This window comes from Sus scrofa, chromosome 1 (assembly GCF_000003025.6).
Source record: "Sus scrofa isolate TJ Tabasco breed Duroc chromosome 1, Sscrofa11.1, whole genome shotgun sequence".
NCBI lineage: Eukaryota > Metazoa > Chordata > Mammalia > Artiodactyla > Suidae > Sus > Sus scrofa.
The window spans coordinates 29,728,760-29,753,920 of record NC_010443.5 but is presented as its reverse complement, the minus strand read 5'-3'; the positions used below and the strand labels follow the sequence as shown (position 1 = coordinate 29,753,920).

The 25,161-nt window shown below is 44.3% G+C and overlaps 1 protein-coding gene across 5 annotated transcripts in view; it reads right to left on the bottom strand.

Moving 5' to 3' along the window:
• The window catches only part of SGK1 (serum/glucocorticoid regulated kinase 1), a 127,834-nt gene continuing 102,974 nt past the window's right edge, over positions 302-25,161 (bottom strand). For 2 of the 5 annotated variants that reach the window (XM_021078492.1, XM_005652668.3), the window contains 11 exons: positions 5,687-5,762; positions 5,156-5,231; positions 4,640-4,744; positions 4,452-4,535; positions 4,205-4,336; positions 3,829-3,941; positions 3,354-3,477; positions 2,805-2,900; positions 2,173-2,328; positions 1,977-2,066; positions 302-1,528 (listed from right to left, as the gene is read on the bottom strand). In XM_021078492.1, coding sequence (XP_020934151.1) covers positions 1,361-1,528; positions 1,977-2,066; positions 2,173-2,328; positions 2,805-2,900; positions 3,354-3,477; positions 3,829-3,941; positions 4,205-4,336; positions 4,452-4,535; positions 4,640-4,744; positions 5,156-5,231; positions 5,687-5,762 — 1,220 coding nt within the window. In that variant the 3' untranslated portion in view covers positions 302-1,360. 5 annotated transcript variants of the gene reach the window in all.

Below are 25,161 nucleotides of genomic sequence, written 5' to 3'. Positions count from 1 at the left end.
TTATTTTTTTGCTTTTTAGGGCTGAATGTGTCCCATATGGAAGTTCCCAGGCTAGGGGTCAAATCGGAGCTGTAGTTGCCAGCCTATGCCACAGCCACAGCAATGAGGGATCCGAGCAGAGTCTGTGACCTACACCACAACTGACAGCACTGAGTGAGGCCTGGTATTGAACCGGCATCCTCATGGATACTAGTCGGGTTCTTTAGTGCTGAGCCACAGTGGGAACTCCTGGTTTTAAATTTTAAACGGATCCCCTTTTGCCCCCTTAAAGGAAATATATAAAATAAGGCACATGACACAGTTTCTGTAAATATTTTTCAAGGTTTTATTGCAAACCGAAGTTGGTTTATCACACACACAAAAAAGTGTGTGTTGGGAGGGGGGAGGAATTGTACATATTATAACCATGTTAATTACAGTACATTAAAATGGTGGTTTACATTACAAATAAGCCTGTAAGTTTAAATATACTAGTGTTATAACCCAATGTACAGACTGTCTTTATACAATACATACAATTATCAGGAATGCCAAAAAGAAACAAAAACAAAAACATAAATAATGCCCGTTTTACAGGTGACATTTTAAACAATGAAAACACCAGGCTCTGACTGACAACTGGGGCATTGGTCCATAAAAACCCTTTCTAAAAATAGAAATATTTGTAGCAGCAATGCTTTCTTTAAGCATCTGGATACAAGTCGTTGCAAGACCATTTACCATAAATTTTAGTTATTAACTATATCTTACAAAAAAAAAAAAAGTCTCCACATAAATTTATCTTCCAAATATGGAAGAAACAAACAATGTCCCACGTTGTAGTGTCCTGCAAGTGTCACATTGATGCTCAGAGCTGAGTCCTTCAGCAAGCACTCCACACGCACACAGGGCTGATCACACAGGAAGTCCACGAGGAGCAACAGGGAACGGACACACGCGGCCATAGGAAAAAGCTTTGGAGCGAAGACGATCTCATCAGAAAAGGCACATTTCGTTGAAGATTCGTGGCCTGGGACAGACCTTCCGAAGCTCCTTCTCAGAACAGCGTCCTCCTTCGAGCGCGACCCCTGGCCTCTGTCTTGGGCAGCCCTCCCTCTAACGCGCCTGCCAGAGTTAGCACCACAGTGGAAGGCAGGATAAAAATGCAAACCTCGCCAGCTCACTGAGGAGGATGTGCTCTTCGAGAAAAAGCTTCCAGCAAACTGTGCAATAATGACTGCCAAGGTGCGCAAGCTTCCAGGGATGTGCAAATTCTCTTTTAGGAGGTCCTGTCAGCTGGCGGCTCTGCCAAAAGGCTAACTGAAACGTTTCCTGAACCCACATGTGGTCCTTTGCAACCCACCCACCACCCTTGGACTGTTCAGAGGAAGGAGTCCACGGGAGGGGCGTAGGAGAAGCCCAGGAAGGCCTCGGCTGCTTCCTTGACGCTGGCGGTGAGGAGGATGCTGTCGGGGGACCGGCCAATGGAATTGGGGACCGGCTCTTCGGTGAACTCGGGGTCAAAGTGCCGCAGGTCGCTGGGTCCGCTCTGTGGCGGGAAAGAAAAGAAACCAGTTCAGGGTCAAGAGGTCCAGGTGGAGACGGCTGCAGGGAAATCCTCCTGCAGGCTTTAAATACTGGAGCTCAGATGTCTTTAGAGCACTCTGTGGAAAACTTCCACCCTAAGCAGCCAAAATCCAGAAGCCACACACAGTTTCAGCTATGAGGATACTGTTTACTTTTTGTCTTTTGATGCTCAAATTTATAAATGTGTGGAAAGGTTATATAAGCTGTCTTTGTTGGGACAAAATGTCTTTGTGGGACAAAAGTTCTACTTTTCCTATAGGTAAAAGAATGATTTAGGAATATAACAGCTGCCAATTTATTCCCTGAGGAATTCCCACTCCACCACCACCACTGATGACTTAAAGAAATGCCCTTTGGGCCTCCCTGAACTGGGGAGAGAGAGAGAAAGAGAGACAGAGGGAAATACTCACCACATTTGGGTTAAAAGGGGGAGTAATCTTCTTATTAATGAGATCATCCCAGTTAATTACGGAGAAGAAGACATGATTCTTAATCTCCATCTGTTGAGAAAGAAACATGAATTTAGACGGGTGAAAATTCAAGCAGGGCAGTGAGGTCGAGCGCTCTCCCCAGGCATGCCCAGGAGAACAGGAAAAAATTACTCACAAAGTCATCCTTGGCACCCAGCCTCTTCGTCCTGTCCTTCTGCAGAAGGCCCTCCAGGACGTGTCTTGCAGAATTCGTAATATTTGGTTTCAACTGGAGGGGCTTGTTCAGAATGTTGTCGTACATCTCAGCTGTGTTTCGGCTGTAAAATGGAGGCTGAAAGAAGGGGGACAATTACTTAATACTTCATTGGAAGTTTTGTAGAGCACCCATGCCCAATAAAGACTTAAGCTGCAATAGATGAAGCTGCATTTGACTAAGTCTTTTCCATGATAGATTTTCTTTGCCTTGGATTTGTAGCTATCTATATTTCGCTACCTTATCAGGGAGCAGATACCAATAAGCCATGTTTCTCACTCTCACATAGGTTAAATGTGCCCAGACCTAGTAAAATGTGAATTTATGAAAGAAAAATCTTCTAGTTAAGGGTTTACCCTAAGATACCTATAACATCCTCAATACGTGTCTCTTTATCAGCATCTAATAAGCTTATTGATAAAAGGTAAGACACAACGATCAGGTTTGCAGAAGGGCCTGTGTGTCCAGATAAGTCTAGATTGTTAAAGACTACATTCTAGGGAGAAATTTATCAATCCATAGTGGTATTCCACGATTCTCAGCAGGCTACTCACCAGACCATACAGCATCTCATATAAGACGGCCCCCAGGCACCACCAGTCCACAGTCCTGTCATAAGGCTGCTTGTGAAGGACCTCAGGTGCAAGATACTGAAAGACAGACCAGAAAAAGAGAGTTTAGAGCCTGTGAAACCAGGCAATCCTAAGACCAGGCATGCACTTCAAAGGCCTGCAAGATCCGGGGTCTACTGGGAGGCTGGCTTTCTTTAGACTGCTTCCTGATAAAACTGCTAGCTTTGAGGCTGATTGGCCACTTATACGTCCTGACATTTACAAAGCTATTGGGCATCCCTCAGATAGCTTATGTGGGGATTTAGAAACCCTTATGTCACAGATCTTGCAAACAGCTAGTTTTAATTAAAGCAACGTGAGGCCTTGGAATTCCTCATGCCTCCAACAGCCAATGTGTTTTACTCACACTGAATTGCCCCCCGCCCCCCAAATCCAAGAGCAGTTGATTCTTTCAGTAGTTAAAAGCCTTAGGGCACTTCTCTCTTCCTGGCGGGGGTGGGGGTGCAGGCACCAAATCAAGAGTGCGCCTACCTCAGGTGTGCCGCAGAAGGTGGATGTCGTGCCGTTGTGTTCAATGTTCTCCTTGCAGAGTCCAAAGTCGGTAAGGACAATGTGTCCCTGTGAATCTAGCAAAATATTCTCTGGTTTTAAGTCTCTGTAAAAAAAAGAATAGTCACATAAGTAAATTTCACTACATGAGCAACCCTCTGTAAAAGACCACTGCTGGGGCTGTTAGGCATTTCACATTCACTGGAGTTGTGAATATGAAAGGGAGTCCTTGTTCTGTTCATCTCCTCTGGATTAGGCACGATCCTCGCTGGCTAGTTCCCTAGTGGCACGGAGTCAAAGACAGCTCACATGCTCAGGGATCTGGGTTTAGGTAACCAAGCTGTGCCTTGACACAATGATTTTAAGACCCCGTCAAAGGCTAGGTCAAAACCTAGGGCTATGTTATCTTCTGTCTCCTTTATGCACAGAAGGGAGCCTTAAGAGCTCTTCAGCTCACCTATAAACGATGTTCAGAGAGTGCAGGTAACCCAAGGCACTGGCTATTTCAGCAGCATAGAACCGAGCCCGTGGTTCCAGGAAGCATCGCTCCCTCTGGAGATGGTAGAACAACTGCAAGAGACAAAACAGAGTTAGCAGAGCTGCCAAAGCCTGAGGACAATGCCTAGAATTAGTCTTGACATATATAGCTAAAGAGGACAATGGCAGGAAGCGGCCCTAAATAGTCTATTAACTATTTGAAAGCTGGCTAAAAGCAGGTTCAAAGGGAATGTTCATTCTGATAACTTTTCCCCCCACTGAGTATCTTTTCAACACTTTCCTCTCAGCAGGCTGCCCACAGACACCCAAGGTCACCTCCTAACACCTCTGCTCACCTCTCCACCGTTAATGTAGTCTAGGACAAAGTACAGTTTGTCAGCAGTCTGGAAAGAGAAATGAAGGCCCACCAGGAAAGGGTGTTTCACATTCTTCAGGAGAACATTCCGCTCCGACATAATGTGCTTTTCCTATGAAAAGGACAATGAAGAGTTAGTGGCAAATTGCAACTCGGCTCCAAAGATTCCAAGGTAAAGTCTGTGAATGTCTTATCTCCAACTTCCACCCACCAAGCCCAACTCATACCTCCTTCTTTTTCAGGATCGCCTTCTTTTGTAAAACTTTGACTGCATAGAATGCTTCTTCTGCTTTGTGTCTTGCTAGAAGAACCTGAAATTTAAATTAAAAGTCAATTTTGCTGGCCACATTCAGGGAGTATGTAAAATGAGCATACGAAGGACTGCAAATAATGAAAAATTCAGATGTGAAATTACCTTTCCAAAACTGCCCTTCCCAATCACTTTCAAGAAGTGAAAGTCAGACGGTTTAGCATGAGGATTGGAAGATGGGCCCAGGTTGATTTGCTGAGAAGGACTTGGCTGGAAAATAAAATGTTTTCTTTTAATAGCCTTGCTTCAAAGGAAGATTATCAGTTATACAGTACAGGCAATGTAAAGGAGAATACATCTACAGATGACTGAGGCAGGTCCCCATATATCTATAAACACATTCCAAACTACTTTTCATCTATACATGTGACTATCGTATGGAAATTGTACAGTCGTGCTATTGTTAAACAGAAAATACCCTTATGAAATATGCCTTTTAAAATACTCCACTGACTCATACTTAAGTGCTTACTTATGTCACTTGTTTGCCATGCACTAATGAGGCATTCCTGCCTTGACACTAACTTCTAGAAATGCTGTTTTAACTCAACAATGTAGGAAGACTTATATGACTCATTTACAAGATTTCTCCATTGATGCATCACAACAGAGGACACTTACAGGAGGAGAAGGGTTGGCATTCATAAGCTCAGGCTCCTGAGGTTGAGAGATTTTCAAAATGGACTGAACTTCAGAGCTGCAAAGAAAGGAAGAAGTTAGAACCTGCTCGCTCTCCACAAGGGGGCAGAACAACACCAACAGTGAATTTCTGGCTCAACTTTTCCGGAGAATTCAGTGTTTCAACTAAAAACATCCAAATCAACTACTCAGCTAAAGAAAATAATCGCCAAAGAAAAGAATAAACCCAGTTAACTACAGAGAGGACGGTTGTCCTTTGTGGAGAGAGGGGATTAATTAGGCACACATGAAAGTTTCCTCTTGAATTTCTAGAACAAGCCCAATCAGCTAATTAATTCTAATGTTTCAAATGTTTTAAATAATTAGAACCTAAAGAGAAAACGGACCCGCCCCCTCCCCCCCAGAAAGTCTTTAGCATCCTGATCCATATACTGATGAGAATGTGTCTTCACTACTGGTAAATGGAAAATTTTACTACTTATGTTTATTTTCCCAAATCGCCCCCCAACTTACTGTTTGCATGCATAGGAATTATTGGCAATCTTCTGAATAAAGTCGTTCAGGCCCATCCTTCTCTGTTTCATGAAAGCTGTGAATTAGAGAGGAGAAATACATGTTTAGACGGTATTGTAACATCCAACGCCACGCACACTAATCTGATCCGGGACTTTGCAAAATTTCCACTTCGCGAAACCTAGAAATCCAGCCGTATTCCTACACTCACCGATGAGAATTGCTACCATTCCCCTCATTCTGGAGTAAGTGAGTGTGTTCCTAGCAGCCTCGGTTTTCACTGTCATCGTCACAGAGAACAGGGAGTTGCTAGCGAAGGGAGACCTGCTCAGCCAACACTGCGCTCCCGCACTGCCACCGCCTTTATAAGCGTTTTGTCGCCGCGGGGGCGGGGCCCACGCAACAATGAGGAAGTGGCGCTGCCTGGCCCCGCCCCGGCCCCGCCCCCGGCTGCCTGCGGCTCGACCGGCGGCGAAGCGGCTGGCTGCGGGCGGTTCCGCCCCCGGTCAGAGGACCATCCGCGAGCAGAAGAGGGGGGGGAAGCGGGGACCGCCTGGGGAGGGCCAGGCGCGGGGCTGTTATCGGCTTCCCTCGGCTCCCGAGCCGGAGAGAGGGAAACCGCAAAAGAAGGGGGTGGGGAGCGAGGGAGCGGCCGGAGTAATTTTCCACCTTTCTCATTTATTCCGCTCGGCGAGGAAATCAGAGTCTAGGCAAATCAGGAAATCTGAGCGCTTTCGGCTCGGTGCGCGGCGATCGGGGTGGCTCGGTGCCCGCTCTAGTTTCTCAAGCCCTTAGTTCGGATTCACCCCGAGCCCTGGCTCCGACCCTGACCCTCTCCCTTAATTCGCGCAGCAGCCTCCGCAGCGCTTGCCGGGCGGCTGTGCACCACCAACCCGGGTTATCTCTCCCGCGCAGGGCGGCAGCGCCGGGCGAGGGCAGCTCAGCGTGCCCTTATCTTCAGGGTCAGTGTGGGGCCAGGGCTCCCGGCCGGTCCCCCCGTTCCCGCCGCCCTCCTACCCCGGCCCCAGCCCGCCACCCTCAGTACAACCCCAAATACCCAGCCCCACTCGCCAGGTCCGAGCAACTAGTGGATGAGTGGGGGAGAAAAGTCCCCAGAGTGCCGGCAGCGGTCCTTACCTAGTCCGGTCAGAAGGAAGGACTCACTCCTTTTCTGCACCTCGGCCCTCTTTTTGTGGCGGGGCCGGAGCAGGGACTCGAGCCGGGTCCTGGCCAGTGCGCCCTGCATCTCCCCCATGGGCAGCGGCGGCGGGGCGCGCAGCGGGCGAGGGCGACAAGAGAACACTGACGTTTCCTTGAAGGAGCCGCCGTGACTCAGGCCGGGCAAGATTTCCTGCCCAGAGTCCCAAAACAAACAAATGGCCCTTGTGCACGGCCGAGCCGCTTCCGAAAACGCCTTTTTTGTGCTTTTGGCCAAAGCCAAGCAAGGCTGAAAAATCCCAGAACTTGGAAGAGGAGGAAGGAAGGAAAGAAAGAGGGAAGGGGGAGGGAGAGGTCAGGAATGTGGAGGGGAGGGGGCGGAAATAAAATTCGTCTCTGCACTAAAGTGGAAAAAAAAATCTGCATTTCAGTCCCCCCCCCCAAGTAATCTTTGGGAACATTCTGTCCGTTGGGCATATGCTTTTTTTCCTTGCATTTTTAATCCCCGTCATGCCAAGAACACGTGAAGAGATGGCAAGTTAGGGGACCGACCTGGCGTGACCCCGGGACGCCGCGGAGTCGGCAACTGGGCAGCTTCGACTCCCGAGGTTCCCTCTCCCACTCCCCCACCAGAAAACTCCGTGAGGCTGTATCCCATTGTCTTCAAATCCTTCAGTTTAGGCTCCTCTTCCCTGCCCCTCCTTCGGTTTATTTCAAGCAGGGCTGACCCAGGAGCCTTCTTAATAGTTTTCCACCTTGCTCTCTCAAGTCCCAGATAACTGTGACTCCTCAACTCCTCAAAGATTAGCCGGTGCCTCCGCTCCAGAAAGCAAAGGAGGGAGGGAAGCTCTGCAGAGCAGCGGTGCCATGCCTTCCAGTAACCCCGCCGCTGCGAGATGCTGGGAGCTGCAGTCTGACCGCTGGGGCCAGGACTCCAGCCAGCGCCGGCCGGCGAAGCCACGAGCGCAACGAATGGGCCAGGAGAGGAGAGAAGGCTGCAAGTGACTATATTTGCAGGGCCAGGTACCTGGCGCCTGTCAGTGCTGTCTGCAGTGGCTGCCCTGCCATGACCCCTTGCCGCCATCGGTCCTGCCATGTTAGAGGTGCCTACTGGATCGATACACTCTGAAATACCAGCTGTCAAACCAAGAATAGCATCTGAAGCTGGTTTTTCTTTGGTTCTGGGCAGGAATTTATTTTGCAGGCACAACCATCTCATTTGTCCTAATGTGATCTGCAACCTCACTTGCTTCTTGGTTTGGTCAGTTACAACAGCCCCAAACTGACAGAAGAAAACACACATCCTCTCTCCTGGAGACTGGCTGGGAAATCTTGCTCTGCACCTATTCTTAAAAAAGCACTATTGCCTGAAACTGATGTTCTAACCTAAAGCAAGGCTTAGGAAACTCCAAATCACAGTAACTGGTCTACTTCTGCTTCCTCTTGCATGAATTCTTATAGACCGTGACTTTGTTATTGCCACTGCCCCCCCCCACAGCCCATCTTCCACTTCAACTAGCTTAGCCCAGCCCTGCTCCTACTCAGTTTTTTCCCCTTTTGAGAGAGCCTATTTTTTTTGACGAATGCCCAGACACCCCAAACTGCACCAAAATTTCTGCCTGTTGGTTTTTTAAACATTAAATTAAGAAATCTTGATCAGTGACTCTCCCATCCTCCCCACCTCCTGTGCCTTCCCCATGCCAGGTAACCCACCCGTCCTCTGAAACATCTTTGTTTTACCCACTCCATCCAAATTATAGTAATAAAAGCAGACAAACCTTTCAAAGGGGATTTTATAGCTTCCTCTCTCATTCTTCAGGCTGCCTAGGATATGAAGTTTGGGGATTCCTTTCTGGAGGCTGGAGGTAGAGCTTAGTTATGGCTGGAGTAGCCTCCCTGCTATGTGCCTGATAGAACTGCAAGCTGAGATGACAAGTGAGCAGGAGTCAGAGGCGGCAGTTCCAGCTCTGTTAGGAACCCCACTTTATATAAAGGCAATTTACATACAGGAAGGGAGCAAGCTGCAAAGTTCAACACTGGGGTCATTTATTCCCTTCATTGCAACATCACCCAGAAAATTACAGTCATCAGTGTCCTGACTTTATTACACCCCCAGCAAGACACACAAGAAATGTAACTTGACTGATTATCATCACAAATCAGTCCAGAAAAATTCAAAACACATGCACAGGGTTCATTTTCTCAAAGACTCTCTGCCTGCATTCCAGGAGGAACATGGAATTTCAGTTAGAGGGCTCTAAGTGGAATAGAGACGAGGCACAGCCATATGATTTGTGGTTGGAACAGAAAAGCATCCTCTGCTGTGCTCTTTCCTCCCCCTACCCTAACGTTCAGCAGTTGGAGACGGACGGTCTGAGAAACTTATCATTTAATGGAGAGAATCAAGTTGTTGAGACTGGCTTTTCTTCCAACCGGATACCTGATGGGTGGAGCAGGCGCCCCCTGTTCTGTCCCAGCAACCTACTAAGACTTCCGAACAGGAAGGTGACACACGGCGGCGGGTGGATGGGGTGGGGGGAGGTAGGCGGGGGACTGTGTGTGACGCGCGCCTAACTCTGCACAGGCTTTAGGCTGTCCTGCGGCCGCTATTCAAATGCTTGATCTGTTCTTCCTTCCCGTCGCCAGTCTCTTTCTTTGGTCCACACAGTGCTCCTCCTGGGAGAAATCTGGCCCCTTCCTTCTTACTCCCCGGTGGTGAAGAGGCCAGAGTTGCGTCACCAGACTCTGCTTGTAAATACAATCTAGAGGGCGCTCGCGTTCTCCGGGAGAACGTTTACTGAATGCATGATTTCCCCCACTTCTCTCCTGGGGTTTAATCAGATCCAGATAATTCCTCCAGAGCACCTTGTGCAGTCAGAGAAAATATATAGACGGCTTGATATGAGATACGCTAATTACCTCCCCACTCCCCCAAGCCAATCATCTCATGCCTCCGACTGGGAAACTGCAATCAAAACTCTCAAATGGGAGTTATTCACCAAGATGTAATGTTTGCACCAAAACAAAACATTTTCCAATGCACGTGTATTCTAATACGAAAATCATTGGCTTTTCTACTTCGTTTCTCCTTAATGATCAACTATAAATACGACAACTTGAAAACTTTACTGATATATGATTCTTTCCATTTAATTTAAAGGCTGGGAAAACAAATTCCTGGTATTTTTCAACATGTTAGAGGAAATATGTTGAAAAATATAAGGACCTAACTTTTCCCACAATGACAATGTTTTAATATCAATGTAAAATGAGATCAGGGTTCTACCAGTAGAAATTGATGTCAGAACACAATTTCTAAAATGATCTATCTTTATTTCGGAAGCCCAAATGTGAATATATATAAATCTTAGGGATTTTTTTAATATCATGGTGTTTTTTCCCCATTTTAATACATCTACAAATGACAAACAGGCAAAATAACTAAGTTCTCTCTGGGGCTACTTATTTAATGTGTCAGCTATGATAGTCTTCATTCCTTAGATACAATATCTTCCATTGATAACAGGGCAATATAATTATTTTGTATTGCTCAAAGTGTCATAAATTCTAGAACAATCCTGTGCATGGCTTAGATTCCCATACTTATTGGTTTATTGGCTAATGCATATAAAATCCTTTCCCTGGAGCATCTCTAAAGAAAGGACATAGAAATGTCAGAAAACATAGCTATTACTCTAGGGAGCAATGAAATGGATCAGTTTTTGTTGAAGTTTGTCACCAAGTGCATGTCTTTTTTATAGTCCTCATCAAATAGAACACAATGATGGCCAATGAGCTTATTCAGGATGGCTATTATAGATAAGTAACTAGCAATGGTGGTTCAATAAACGTCTATTTATAGAACACAGATTCTATAGTGATTATTACCTTCCCTATTCATAATTGTCAAAATGACAGGCAGAAAGGAGTTAGGAATGCGATACAGTAGATAACTAAGAGAACACATTATCTACAATAATAGTGTTGAGTTATTAAAACCCACAAAACTACATGCTTTATTTATGTAGAGCTTATTTTTTTCCCCCAAGACAGTGGTTTTGATTAAACAAGACTATATGCTATAAGGATCTTGGAATGGGTTTGTTAAATACCATACATGTAGCTGTCTAGTCTGGAGACTAGCAAACAACATGGTCTCACCTGGTGAGGGCAGGTGGGGCTGAGCTGCAAAGGCAGACTGAGCCCTATTGTGAAGAGATCTAAAGCCATCAGAGAAATTGCCTGTACCCCCCACCCCTTTTTTTTTCTTTTTAGGGCAGCACAGGTGGCAGATGGAAGTTCCCAGGCTAGGGATCAAAACAGGTATAGCTGCCAGCCTATGCCACAGTCTCATCAATGAGGAATCTGAGCTGCATCTGTGACCTACACCACAGCTCACTGAAACACCAGATCCTGAACAAACTGGGTGAGACCAGGGATTAATCCATGTCCGCATGGATACTAGCCAGGTTCTTTTCTGCTGAGCCACAACGGGAACTCTCAGAAAATCCCTTTTAAGAAGCAAAACATTCCAATGTGTTTGGAAAAGTTAATTCGAACTAAAAAAATTCACTCAACTCTTACTCCTTCGAAAGATATTCCCTCTCTCTCTTTTTTTTTCACTAGTCCTTCTCATTAAAAATGAACAAATTTACTTATGCAAACATATAAGGAAGTGTTGGAAGTTGGAATGGGGAGATTTGTATAACTGGAAAACGGCAAGTTTAGACAAGCCTGGTTACATTCGAGCATAGGGATTAGCAATCTGCAGAGGGACTAACACTAATTTTCTATGCCCATCCTGTCTGGAAAGTCAGGCCACAGGAAAGCTGGTGATAGGATTGCTATGCCACAGCCACAGCAATGCAGGATCCAAGCTGCATCTGCAACCTACACCACAGCTCAGGGCAACCCCAGATCCTTAACCCACTGAGGGAGGCCAGGATGGAACCTGCTCCTCATGGATGCTAGTCAGATTCCTTTCTGCTGAGCCACAACAGGAACTCCCCGCTATGCCTTAAAATATGCATTAAAATACAGACCTGGGCACACTGAACTTTTTGGAGTATTCCCTTTCTCAAGTGAAGGTGCTGAAAGTTCCCCGGCAGATCTAACATGGCATAGTTTCGTGATATCCGATAAATATAAAAGCAGCTTCTCAAGGCCCAGAACCACCTCCTCCGCCTTCCTACAGCATACTTCACACTCTGCGAATCCTTCTGATGCCCCTCACCTCCCTCCATTGTTAGGGATTTTGTGCTCTTGTCATTTAAATCTCAGTTGTCTCTCTGGACCTTGAACTCCTTAAGACAGGACAACCCAAACAATTCCTGTTTCTCTCCTGCCTCCCAATCTGCCATCGGTCCTTTTCTAACTCCCCTTCTTTCCATTCTCTGCTGTCCCCTCCAGGTTTGGGACATCTTGGCTCTCTGTTCCTTTTGCAGGCCAGTCTTGGGGCTGACTCAGAGGACTTTGTGCTCAGTCCTTCACCTGCTTTCCTCCTGAGGCTCACGTGATGGGTCCTTTTTGCTGTTGAGCTCTCAGAGTCCACATCACTTGCACAGTGTCGATCAGCTTGTCTCAGTTATCTGCAGAGCAGTTTTATTATCTGACTTTTTTTTTTTTTTTAATCTTTTTGCCTTTTTCTAGGGCAGCACCTGCGGCATATGGACATTCCTAGGCTAGGGGTTGAATTGGAGCTGCAGCTGCTGGCCTACACCACAGCCACAGCAACGCAGGATCTGAGCTGTGTCTGCAAGCTACACCACAGCTCACGGCAGTGCCGGATCCTCACCCCACTGAGCAAGGCCAGGGACCGAACCTGCAACCTTATGGTTCCTAGTCAGATTCGTTAACCACTGAGCCATGACGGGAACTCCTATCTGACTTTCTGTGTGCTTTTTGTTCGTCTACCTCAACTAAGAAAGTAGTCTCGCCAACCAGGGAGGTATCCATCTCATTCTCCAGAGTACCTCTGGTGCCCCAGAGTGCCTGATCCATTGGAAGTGCTTAATCAATGAAAAGGCTTAATAATATGCCCCTTACATATTGTTGTTCTCTGCCAAATTTAGTTTTCCTCCCTTCACCAAATAATCAAAGATAGGTTTCCCTAGCAGTCACTTGACACCTCCCTATAAAAAGCAAAACAAATCAGAGTTCCCATAGTGGCTCAGTGGGTTAAGAATCCAACTCTTATCCATGAGGATGTGGGTTCAGTACCTGGCCTTGCTCAGTGGGTTAAGGATCTGGTATTACTGCAAGCTGCGGTGTAGATTACAGATATGGCTCAGATCCAGCACTGCTGTGGCTGGGGTATAGGCCCCAGCTGCAGCTCTGATTTCACCTCTAGCCTGGAAACTTCCATTTGACGCAGGTGCAGCCCTAAAAAAAAAAAAAAAAAAAAAAAAAAAAAAACGAAAGAAAGCAAAACAAAGTTAAATCAAACAAAACCCCCTCAGGTTTAAATAATTTATTACAGGAGTTCTGTTGTGGCTCAGCAGTAAGGAAACTGACTAGTATCCATGAGGACTGGGTCGATCCCTGACCTTGCTCAGTGAGTTAAGGATCCGGCATTGCTGTGAGCTGTGGTATAGGTTCAGACAAGGCTCTGATCCCACTTTGGTGTTGCTGTGGCATAGTCCTGCAGCTACAGCTCTTATTTGACCTCTAGAGATTTTGAAATCAAAGCTTTTGGACCAATGGGATCATTCAAAAAGCATGCTGAACAATCACTTTTCAAGAAAACTAAAGTGATGCTATTTTCTACAGACAACATTCAATGGCTACATTGTCAAATTCAGAGACTCAGACAGTTGGGAGGGTGCCATCTAGGTTCTTGTCTGCCTGGCTTGGGAAGATATCCATTTAGTATCTTGTTCCAAGGACAACAGATGAATCTTCCAATGAGTCAGAAAATGTATCCTCCTTTTTCTTTCCTTCTATTGCCCCCAAATTCTTCTCTGCCCCCAAATTCTTTACTGTTTATAAAATAGATTTTTTTCCATTTCGTGTCATGGTTCTTCTTTTCATGGTTAATGCGTTGCTGACTGTTTTTGCAGCCCTCGATCGTTCTTGCTCTGGCTAGCTCGCAACTCGATTCAATAGCTGGATATATGGAGAATAGCAACAACAAAACAAAGACAAAAAAAAAAAAAAAAAAAAAAAAATAGATTTGGAGTTCCCATTGTGGCTCAGTGGTTAACGAATCTGACTAGTATCTATGAGGATGCGGGTTTGATCCCTGGACTTACTCAGTGGGTTAAGGATCTGGCATTGCAGTGAGCTGTGGTGTAGGTCGCAGACATGGCTCAGATCCCTCATTGCTGTGGCTGTGGCATAGACGGGCAGCCACAACTCCGATTCAACCCCTAGCCTGGGAACTTCCATATGCCGCAGGTATGGCCCTAAAAAGACAAAAAAAATAAAAAAAATAAAAATAGACCTAAAAAACGGCCCAAAAAAGACAAAAATAAAAAGGTAAAAAAATTAAAATAGACTTAAAAAATGATCACTAGGTTCCATGATCCTTTACTTCTGTTTTCAGCTGAAGGCCCTCTGACTTATTCCCTTTATGAACATCCCCAGTTTTGTAGATGCTATATTGATCATATTTATGAGTCACTGGCAGTTGACTAAGAAGAACTGTTCTTTCCTTGTAATATAAAGAAAGCCATAACAAGCTGTCTTTCTAAGGGTGTCGGAGTCCCGTCAGAGAGGTAGCCTGGTGCTCTCAGGGTCCTTGTCTGCATTCTGTGATTGCCCTGCATAATCTATACAAGTAGACGTATCCTCAGTAGAAACATAGCAAAATGTCACATTCAAAAAAAAAAAAAAAAAAGTCACCCTCTATCTGCAGATGTGTCGGAATAAAGAAAGGGAGGGAAAACCCTCTTCATTAAAGATACCACATGACTTTGGTTCCTAGAAAAGAATGTTGTCAGAACCTGTTTGACTTTTGTCATTCAACCAACTTTCGCCAAGAATTTCAGAACTTCTTCCCACCCTGCGGACACGGGGGAATAACCCAATTACCTCACAGAGTCTTTTCATCCTATCTCACAATCATAAAGTTCTTCTGTAACTTTCATATTGCCAGAATGCCTGAAGCACATTTCATTCAAAGCCCTTCTACTTTATTTCTTTTTAATATATCATATTTTATTTTATTTTGGTCTTTTTTGGGCGGCATCTGCGGCATATGGAGGTTACTAGGCTAGGGGTGGGATTGGAGCTGTAGCCGCCAGCCTATACCACAGCCACAGCAATGCCAGATCCAAGCTGTGTCTGCAACCTACATCATAGCTCACGGCCATGCTGGATCCTTAACCCACTGAGCAAGGCCAGGAATTGAACTTGCGTCCTCATAGATGCTAGTCAGATTCATTTCTGCTGAACCATGACGGGAACTTCTTTTTAATATATACATGGATACACAATGATAAGGTCTTGATAAAAGGGCTCCTATTGTGCAATGCCACCCCAGCAAAGGAGTTTTTTTTTTAGGGCTGCACCCATGGCATATGAGAGCTCCCAGGCTAGGGGTCAAATCAGAGCTGCGGCTGCTGGCCTATGCCACAGCCACAAATGGGATCTGAACTGCTCCTGTGATCTACACCACAGCTCACAGCAATGCCAGATCCTTAGCCCACTGAGCGAGGAGAGGGATCATGCCCACGTCCTCCTGGATACCACTTGGGTTAGTTACTGCTGAGCCATGATGGGAGCTCCCCAGCAAAGGAGTTTTAAAGCCACAGCAGAATGACCATTAGTTTGTCTTTTGGCAGTGGCAAGAGCCACACTCCGCTTACAAGGGGTGCAAATGCTTAGTACCACGATTGTAGGTAATTGCGTTATTATACCCCTGTGATTATACACATGTACAGGTGTATTAGTTCTCCAGAGAAAGAGAATTAATAGGACAAATATACTTGAGAGAGAGATTGATTTCAATTAATTGGCTCACGAGATCATGGAGGCTGCCAACTCGAAAACACACAGGATGAAACCCACCCATAAACTGGATGACCATCTCCTTTACTCAAAGCCTGCTGACTTAAGAGTTAATCTCACACACAAAAATATCCTTCCAGAAATACCTAGAAGAATACTTGACCCAATATCTGGGACTACAGTTCAGCCAAATTGATCCATAAAAATAACCATCACAAGCCCACCTCTTGTCAGCTTGGACCCATATACATCTTCTTAAATCATATTTTACCTGCATAGAAGTGTGACAACAAGGTCATACTTCCACCTAACATAATAAAACTATCCTGCGCTCAGAAAACCTAAAAAACCCTTTCCCCAGAAGAGGATGCCAAGTCTTTGCAGGATGTTTGCTGTTCTTCTTGCCCATGAATGGATATTCTAATCTCATGTCTGGCCAGTTCTCCTTCCAAGCAAAATGAACAAGGTGACCTTCTCTTAAGTTCTGCCCCATGAGAAGACTTTCCTTCATCCCTGGCCTCCATCTATGTCCCAGAAAGGGGCTATTGTCCTGTAGCTGGTCACTTCTGTGACCCAACACAGAACTCAGTGATTCTATCAGTAACTCTGTGGTGTCAGCCATCCCTTGAGGGTATGACATTGGGGCTTCATCTCACACAGAAAAATGAAAAGATAATAACCTGCAGACTTGTATTTTTTATTCCTGAGGATCCTACATCTTCATTTGCTTTTTTTAGTGCTTAGTAGATTTGGGTATGGTGTCACTATTTTTAGAGCATTCCTGGCGGGCTTTAATGTTTGGGTTCTGTTGTTTCCTAAGCTTCCCACTCACTTTTTAGCTAATAATTTACAACCTATTCTTTGTAACCCTATGACAATTGGGCACTTCACCAGCATATCAAACAAAAATTCAAACAAAGTTTACTGTGATGTACTGACACCACAGATTACTCTGATACGATATCTGACCATCCCCTTAATACATTTGAAGATATTGAATAAAAGCATGCAAGGCATCATTTTGGCACTAGACAATGTTTGTGGGAAATGCAGAAGGTCACCCAAAGCTTATTTTATATTTTACACAGTTGCACCACAACTTAGCAATGGGAAGTAGCCAAATACCCCAGATGAAAGACTATGACACCTTAAGACTATGATGCCTAAAGACGTCCTGAAAAGCTATGGCTTCTGCATATCTGTTACTTTGGGAGATGTCCATTATGCCTCTGCAATTTTGCTGTTCTTAGAGTTGCAGGAGATGTGGCAGGAATGCCATTTCCCTACAGGTTTCCTTGAAGTTTTGATATTCATTCCCAACTGTGAAAACCACCAATAACCTTGCTGTTCTCATTACCATTTAGCAGTGACCCCCATCAGGTGAGCAAGGATCTTCTTTTTTTTTTTTTTTTTTTTTTTGTCTGTTTTGGGACTGCACCTGTGGCATATGGAGGTTCCCAGTCTAGGGGTTGAATCAGGGCTGTAGCCAATGGCCTATGCCACAGCCAGAGTAATGTGGGATCCAAGATGCATCTGAGAGCTACACCACAGCTCAAGGCAATGCCAGATCCTTAACCTATTGAGCGAGGCCAGGGATCAAACCAAATCCTTGAGGATACTAGTTGGGTTCGTTAACTGCTGAGCCACGACGGGAACTCCAGAGCAAAGATTTTAGGAATCTGTGCACATGCTCACGTATTTTTCTAGTAATTTGAGACATTGAGGAGCAGGATTATTTTATGCAATTGTCTTTCCTCATTTCCAAATATATGCCTTGCTCAAAATCAATGTTCAGGAAATATTGGATATATTGATGAATAAATCTCTCTGCTGGGCCTACCATAATTTCTCATACTTATCTTTATTTCTCAGTTTAAAACCCAAAGATGAACATTAAAAGCTTTGAGCCTTTGCTCAGATGACACATTTAAGTGGAGATATTTATTCTAAACTAGTTAATGGGAGTAAATTCAGTTTTGTCTTTATTATTATGTCCTTGATCAGAACTTCCATAGTTAGTCCTTGAAGTCTGATTTTCTAAGAGCATGTAGTCATCCCATCCCAACAGATACTCCCTCCCACACACACACCTGTGACATATAGAAATTACCAGGCCAGGGTTTAAATCCAAGCTGCAACTGTGACCTATACCACAGCTCTGGAAACACCGGATCCTTAATCCACTGCACCACAGAGGGAACTCCCCCACAAGATATTATTGATACCAATGTATCTTTCCTTTTAACAAAGGGTTATTTCTCTCTCTCTCTCTCTCTCTTACACACACTCACACAGACCCCACAAACACACACATACACAAATGCACCAAAAAAACTATTTGATGGTTTGGTTAGGAGTTTCAGATATATTAACCACGTCTATGATTTATTTTTTCTATTTTGTTCCATAATCACTACTTCACAAAAGCTATAAATGCCATCTAAAAGAATGAAAACAAGCTGTTGCTTTAAGACCACAAGAAAATTAGAAGAAATTAAACAGATGTGAGTAAAAGATAGGAATCCTGAATAATACTTCCCTTTCTAAACTAAATAAATATGGTCACTTAAAGAAGTTACTCTCCTGCTATTTATCTGTAAAAACTTTATGCTTAAAATTTCCTTATATTCTTTCCTGATTTATATCTAATGAAAATATTCCAAAGAAATAAGACTATTACTATCATTAGTATCTACAATGATTCTTTTTTCTTTTCTTTTTTTTTATTCATCAGAGATAAATGACTTCCAACCGAAGCTTGTAATGAGCATGAAATAGCCGGAATTCTCACTATGAATTCATGGAATTCCAGGCAAAAGCAAAACCAGGAAGCTTTAGAAATCCTGCCCAGTTCAATCCTCAATCCATGATTGGTTTTCTCTAAGGTTTTTTGGGGGGCGGGGATGCACCTGCAGCATATGAAAGTTCCCAGGCCAGGGGATGAATTGGAGTCAAAGCCACCAACCTACACCACATCCACAGCATTGCCAGATCCCAGCCACATGACCCACATCAAAGCTTGCAGCAATACCAGATCCTTAACCCACTGAGCAAGGCCAGGGCTCAAACCACATCCTCATGGATACTAGTCAGGTTCTTAACCTGCTGAGCCACAATGGGAACTCCCTACAGTGATTCTTTTTCACAATTCATAAACTATCGTTTAGGAAATCTAAAACCTCAGAACACAAACATAGATCATCTTGAGAAACGTATTTGAAATTCATTCCTGAATCATGTTGTTTATATATCTTTTTGTATACCGACATAAATCTGGTTTGGCAAGTTCTGTTTAACAAGACTTGCATTTACCATTAATTAATTAATTATTATTTATTGCATTTTAGGGCCACACCCACTGCATATGGTTGTTCCCAGGCTAAGAGGCAAATTGCAGTGGTAGCCACCAGCCTACGCCACAGCCACAGCAGCACAGGATCCGAGCTCCCTACTATGTTCCTGATAAACAGGCTTTCTCTTTCAGTTTTCACTGGACTCACCTTTGCTTCCCGTCATCTTGACCATTGTCAACTTCAACAGTTGGTAAAGTTCTTTCTTAGACTATGTTCAAATAGCCTCATGAATGTTTCTTAAGGAATAGCTCTTCTGCATGTTCTAAAGCCAGGCACTTTGATGATGCTAAGACATACGGATAAGCAGAAAGGAACATCTCCTTTCTACAACTTCCACCGTTTAGTGCAACTATTGTAACAGCTAGCATTGCGTGATTATCCTAAGTGGCAAGCATTCTGTTTTAGCGCTTTTAATGCAATTTCTCACTTAATCTTCATAATAACCTCATGAAAAACTGTTACAGTCCTTTTTTTTTTTTTTTAAAGTTATTTTTTATTTATTTATTTTTTGTCTTTTTGCCTTTTCTAGGGCCGCTTCCTGTGGCATGTAGAGGTTCCCGGGCTAGGGTCTAATTGGAGCTGTAGCCGCCAGCCTACACCAGAGCCACAGCAATGCGGGATCCGAGCCGCGTCTGCCACCTACACCACAGCTCACGGCAATGCTGGATCGCTAACCCACTGAGCAAGGCCAGGGATCGAACCCATAACCTCATGGTTCCTAGTCGGATTCATTAACCACTGCGCCACGACGGGCACTCCTAGTCCTTTCTTTACACATTCGTAAGATCTGAGGCTTAAAGAGAGAAACATTAGTTGTGTGATTCAACATAGCTAGTAATGGCAAAGCTAGAATGCAAAGTTTAGGTTTTTCCGATACCAAAAGCTCTGTTTTTTGTTGTTGTTGTTGTTATTTTTTGTTTGTTTGTTTGTTTTTCTTTTTTGGCTGCACTCACTTCCCTCTCACTTCCTGGGCCAGGGATTGAATCTGAGTCGCTGTACCACAGGCGTGGCAATGCTGGATCCTTAACTCACTGCACTAGCTGGGGATCAAACTAGGCATGCCATGAATGTGTGTCCGTGTACAACTGAATCACTTTTTTGTACAGCAGAAATTATCACAACATTGTAAATCAACTATACTTCTATAAAATTTTAAAAAATGAAAAAACAGGAGTTCCGGTCGTGGCGCAGTGGTTAACGAATCCGACTAGGAACCATGAGGTTGCGGGTTCGGTCCCTGCCCTTGCTCAGTGGGTTAACGATCCGGCGTTGCCGTGAGCTGTGGTGTAGGTTGCAGACACGGCTCGGATCCCGCGTTGCTGTGGCTCTGGCGTAGGCCGGTGGCTACAGCTCCGATTGGACCCCTAGCCTGGGAATCTCCATATGCCGCGGGAGCGGCCCAAGAAATAGCAACAACAACAACATCAACAACAACAACAACCAAAAGACAAAAAAAACAACAACAAACAAAAAAAAAACAAAACAAACCATTCTAGAAGAATAACCCCCCCTCCAAAAAAAAAACCTCAACAAAACCCAGCAATTCCACAAAGGCAACCCTGATCATTAACCCACTGGGCCGCAGTGGGAACTCCCCAAAAGCTCTACTTTTAACCAGTAAAATAATCTGCCTTTCTGTTCTAAATCCAATCCTTCACATATCTGTAGGCAGATGTCATGGTTTTGAATTGTATTTATACTATTTTATTCATAGTCCACCTGTGTCTTTCCAGTTTGTTTACTCAAGCTTTCAAGGAAGAAAACTCTTCCTTCCTTGTCTATGGAAACTAGAAGAGCGTTGAGCAGAAAGAGGATCAACATATCTAATTTCTTTTTTTTTTTTCCTTTTTTCTTCTTTTCTTTCTTTTTGGGCTGCCCAGTGGCATATGGATTTCCTGGGCCAGGGATCAGATCTGAGCTGCAGTTGCTGCTGGATCCTTAACCTACGGTGCCAGGCAGGGGCTTGAACCTGAGTCCCAGCACCTCCAAGATGCTGCCGATCCTCTTATTCCTTTTTGTTGTTGAATAATTTTTTTTTTTTTTGCCTTTTCTAGGGCGGCTCCTGCGGCATATGGAGGTTCCCAGGCTAGGAGCCTAATCAGAGCTGTAGCTGCGGCCTACACCACAGCTCACAGCAACGCCGGGTCCTTAACTCACTGAGCAAGGCCAGGGATCGAACCTGCAACCTCATGGTTCCTAGTTGGATTCATTAACCACTGCGCCATGACGGAAACTCCTGAATAATTTTTTTAAAACAAATTTTATAGGCGTACAGTTACAAAGTTGTGTGAGTCAACGTATCTAATTTCTGCAAAGCAAACCCTGTATGTGTCTCAATTTCTTCCTTTCCCCAGCTCCTTCTGCCAAGTGGCAAGATCACATCTCCATTTGAATCTCATCCTGTGCTTACTGCTGTTCCCCCCAAATCTGTGTCCACACTCAAGGTTCTTTCCTGTCAAAGCTCCCTTCTTACCTCTCTGAAGCAGCAGAAAGAGAACTGGAGGAGTTTCCGGGAGATCTGACTCCTCAGTTCTGTGTTTTAGAATTTATGACTAAATATTTAGCTTTGGGCAAAGAAAGCCCTTAACTTTCTTGAGTGTCCTCAGGGTTGACACCCATTCAGTTAATCCCTCAGGGTGACTGGAAGGATCAGATGAGATTTGGTATGGGAGAATGATTTGAAAACTCAAGAGTGTTGTGTAATTTAATACTCATAAGAACAGTGCAGCTGAACTAGTAGGAGGAAATTTTCCTCTAGAGCCAAAATTTTAATCAGTGGGAAGAGCTGATGGTCATGTGTTTCCGAGGAGAAGGGGTCAGGGTTCCCAGAGCTACACTGTTCACTGAAGTTTATTCCAAAGGTCCCAGTCCACCGTAAAATCTCTTTTTTTTTTTTTTTTTTTTTTTTTAGGGGCATACCTGTGTCATTGAGACAATTTCCTAAGCTAAGAGTCAAATCGGAGCTGCAGATGCCAGCCTTCACCACAGCCACCAATACGCTACGTTTGAGCTGAGTCTGTGACCTACAGACTCACAGCAACACCAGATTCCTAACCCACTGATTGGGGCCAGAGATTGAACCCGAATCCTCTTGGATACTAGTTGGATTCTTAACCTGCTGAGCCACGGCGGGAACTCCTCCTAAAGCATTTTTTTTTTCCTCAATCCTTTTGTAATTTTTTTTTTATTGTCAATTTACACCTTCATAGAATAAAGGAGTTAGAGTAAGAAAGAATTTTAGCATTGATTTGCTTTAATCAACTCATTTTATGAGTTTGCTGGGGACTCCCTGCCCTAAATTTTATTTCTTGTCTCATCTCTGTGCATCTGGGGTTTATACAAACCTCCATCTCCTATGCTCTGCACCCATCCAGCCCATCTCTCCACCCTCGTCTTCCTCGCTCTCCATTTTGGACCTATCCCGCGTTGTGGGCCATTTCATCCCTCTGAAAGCCCATTTTCATTATTAGTCATTGGCCTATTCTCCCCATTACATATAATTTTAAAGCTGTAAAATAATTTGCCCTCACATTTTGAAAACTATGTTTGTATTCGACCAGATAAATTTTTCTGTTATTAAAGCAACAATCCCAGGGAGTTCCCATCTTGGCTCAGCGGTTAACGAATCCGACTAGGAACCATGAGGTTGCAGGTTCGATCCCTGGCCTTGCTCAGTGGGTTAAGGATCCGGCATTGCCGTGAGCTGTGGTGTAGGTCACAGACATAGCTTGGATCCCGAATTGCTGTGGCTCTGGTGTAGGCTGGTGGCTACAGCTCCGATTCGACCCCTAGCCTGGGAACCTCCATATGCCGCGGGAGCGGCCCAAGAAATGGCAAAAAGACAAAAAATAAATAAATAAAGCAACAATCCCAAACCCCTTTAAAACTTATTTTTCCTATGAGATTCCTATAACCTCCTGAATTACTGTCTTATGTATTACATGTCATGTATTACGGGACCTTTTCTTGAGCAAAAAGAAGGTTGTCAAAGGTTAAATATTTTAACATGTTTAAAATAATAAAATATATTAGAACATTTTAACATTCGCTGTAACTAAAAAACCACTAGATTTTTATTTTATTTTTAAAAATTTTTTAATTTTTATAGTCCTTTTGCCATTTCTAGGGCCACACCTGCCATTTCTAGGGCCTCAAGGGGGTTAAGGATCTGATTTTGCCGCAAGTTGCAATACAGGTTGCAGGTACAGCTCAGGATCTGGCTTTGAGTGGCTGTGGCTAGGCTGGTAGCTGCTGCTCAGATTTGACCTCCAGCCTGGGAACTTCCAGGTGCTGCATGTGTGGCCCTAAGAAAGCAATAAATAAATAAATAAAATGGGCTCAGGGAATACGATGTGAAAAAAATTTTTTTTTAATGCTAGGGCATTAGAAAAATCAGCCATTGTGAAAAAATGGCTAGGCAAGCCTTGAGTAAAACAGCAGAAATAACAAGTAACTTTGGTCATAAACAAGGTGACGAGAAAGCTGAGTTTAACAAAGGAAGAAACAGATTTTGCTCCAACCGTGAAACTTCAGAAAGCTAAACTCTTAATCAGCACAATTCGAGCAAGAGGGAAGGGCTTCTCAGCACTGAGCTGACTGAGTCCATGGTCACACATTCACACACGCACTTGAGCACTCGGCAGGCAGCAGGGCCGTCATGAGGGTAGGATTTGATAACGTTTTGCCATCAAACATAACTGAAATGCTTGATGAGCATGACTCTATCTTTAAACAGAAAAGCTTTGAAATGACATTTGCTGCTCATGGAATAAACAACCTTTCCTTGAACTTGGAACCCTCTAAACCATTGTAAATGGTTAAAGTTGTGCAAAACAAAAATGTGTTTTGCTTTGGGGATCCTTGCTTAAGAAGGTGACTTTTTATCTAAATGACGAGGCAATGTCTAAGGTTTTTTCCAGTTTGAGGGTTTTCCAGCCACATGTTTATCTTCAGGAAGCTTATCAGTCCTGTGTGTGGGGATCCAGATAATAGAAGACAGTGAATAACGAGCGTCTTGGTTCAGGAAGGAAGACACACACACACACACACACCACACAAACAAGCTATGGATTCAGAAAAGTGTGAAATAGTAACAGTAATGACAAAATAAAATGTATTCTTTCAAACTATAGTTTGTAAATCCTATAAGGAGTAGGGGGATGAGAGTTTGGATTTGGATAAATGACATAATTCTTTCTCCAAGTAAGAAGAACTGTCATAAACTGACCACTACTGCATTCTAGGCAGAGTTCTAAGTGACTTTACCTGCTTTATCTCCTCCAACCCTCATGAAACTCTGTGATCTATCACACTTTTCCATTTTTACAGGTGAAAGAAATGGAAGCACAGAAGGGTGACATCATGTGTCCGAAGTCGGGCTGGTAATAAGCATTGCAATTGGTGGCAGACTCAGGCCGCCTTCCTCAAGGGCTCACAGCACTAAGCGTAGCAGAACGTAAAACACGCAGCCGTTTCCCATTGCTCCCCGCATGACTCCCCGAGAAGTATGGCCAGATGGTCTGCTGGTCCACTCTGATGTGGGTCCAGCTGCCTGAGAGATGTGGCTCAGGAAACTGAGGACGATTGTAGTTTCCTGATCTAAGATGGAGGGACTAAATACCAAGTTCAATTTTGAAAAGTTTGAGCTGCAGAAGCAGGAAGTCCGAAGTAGCCTAGCCTGCAGAGTTCTTGCGATCACACCTGTCCTTTCCAAAGCCTAGCTCCATCTCTGCTTCCATTGGTGGCTTTTTGTTATCCTTGGATTCCTCACTGTGGATAAGGTGATTTTTTTCAGAGACAGTTACTTTTTAAAGGTAGAACAGAACCTGAGTAAATGAAGTCAGTTCCCTTAAGAGATCTTCATGTTTCCACAGATTTTTTGTTTTGTTTTGTTTTTTTTGCCATTTCTTGAACCGCTCCCGTGGCATATGGAGGTTCCCAGGCTAGGGGTCGAATCGGAGCTGTAGCTGCCGGCCTACGCCAGAGCCACAGCAAACGGGATCGAGCCACGTCTGC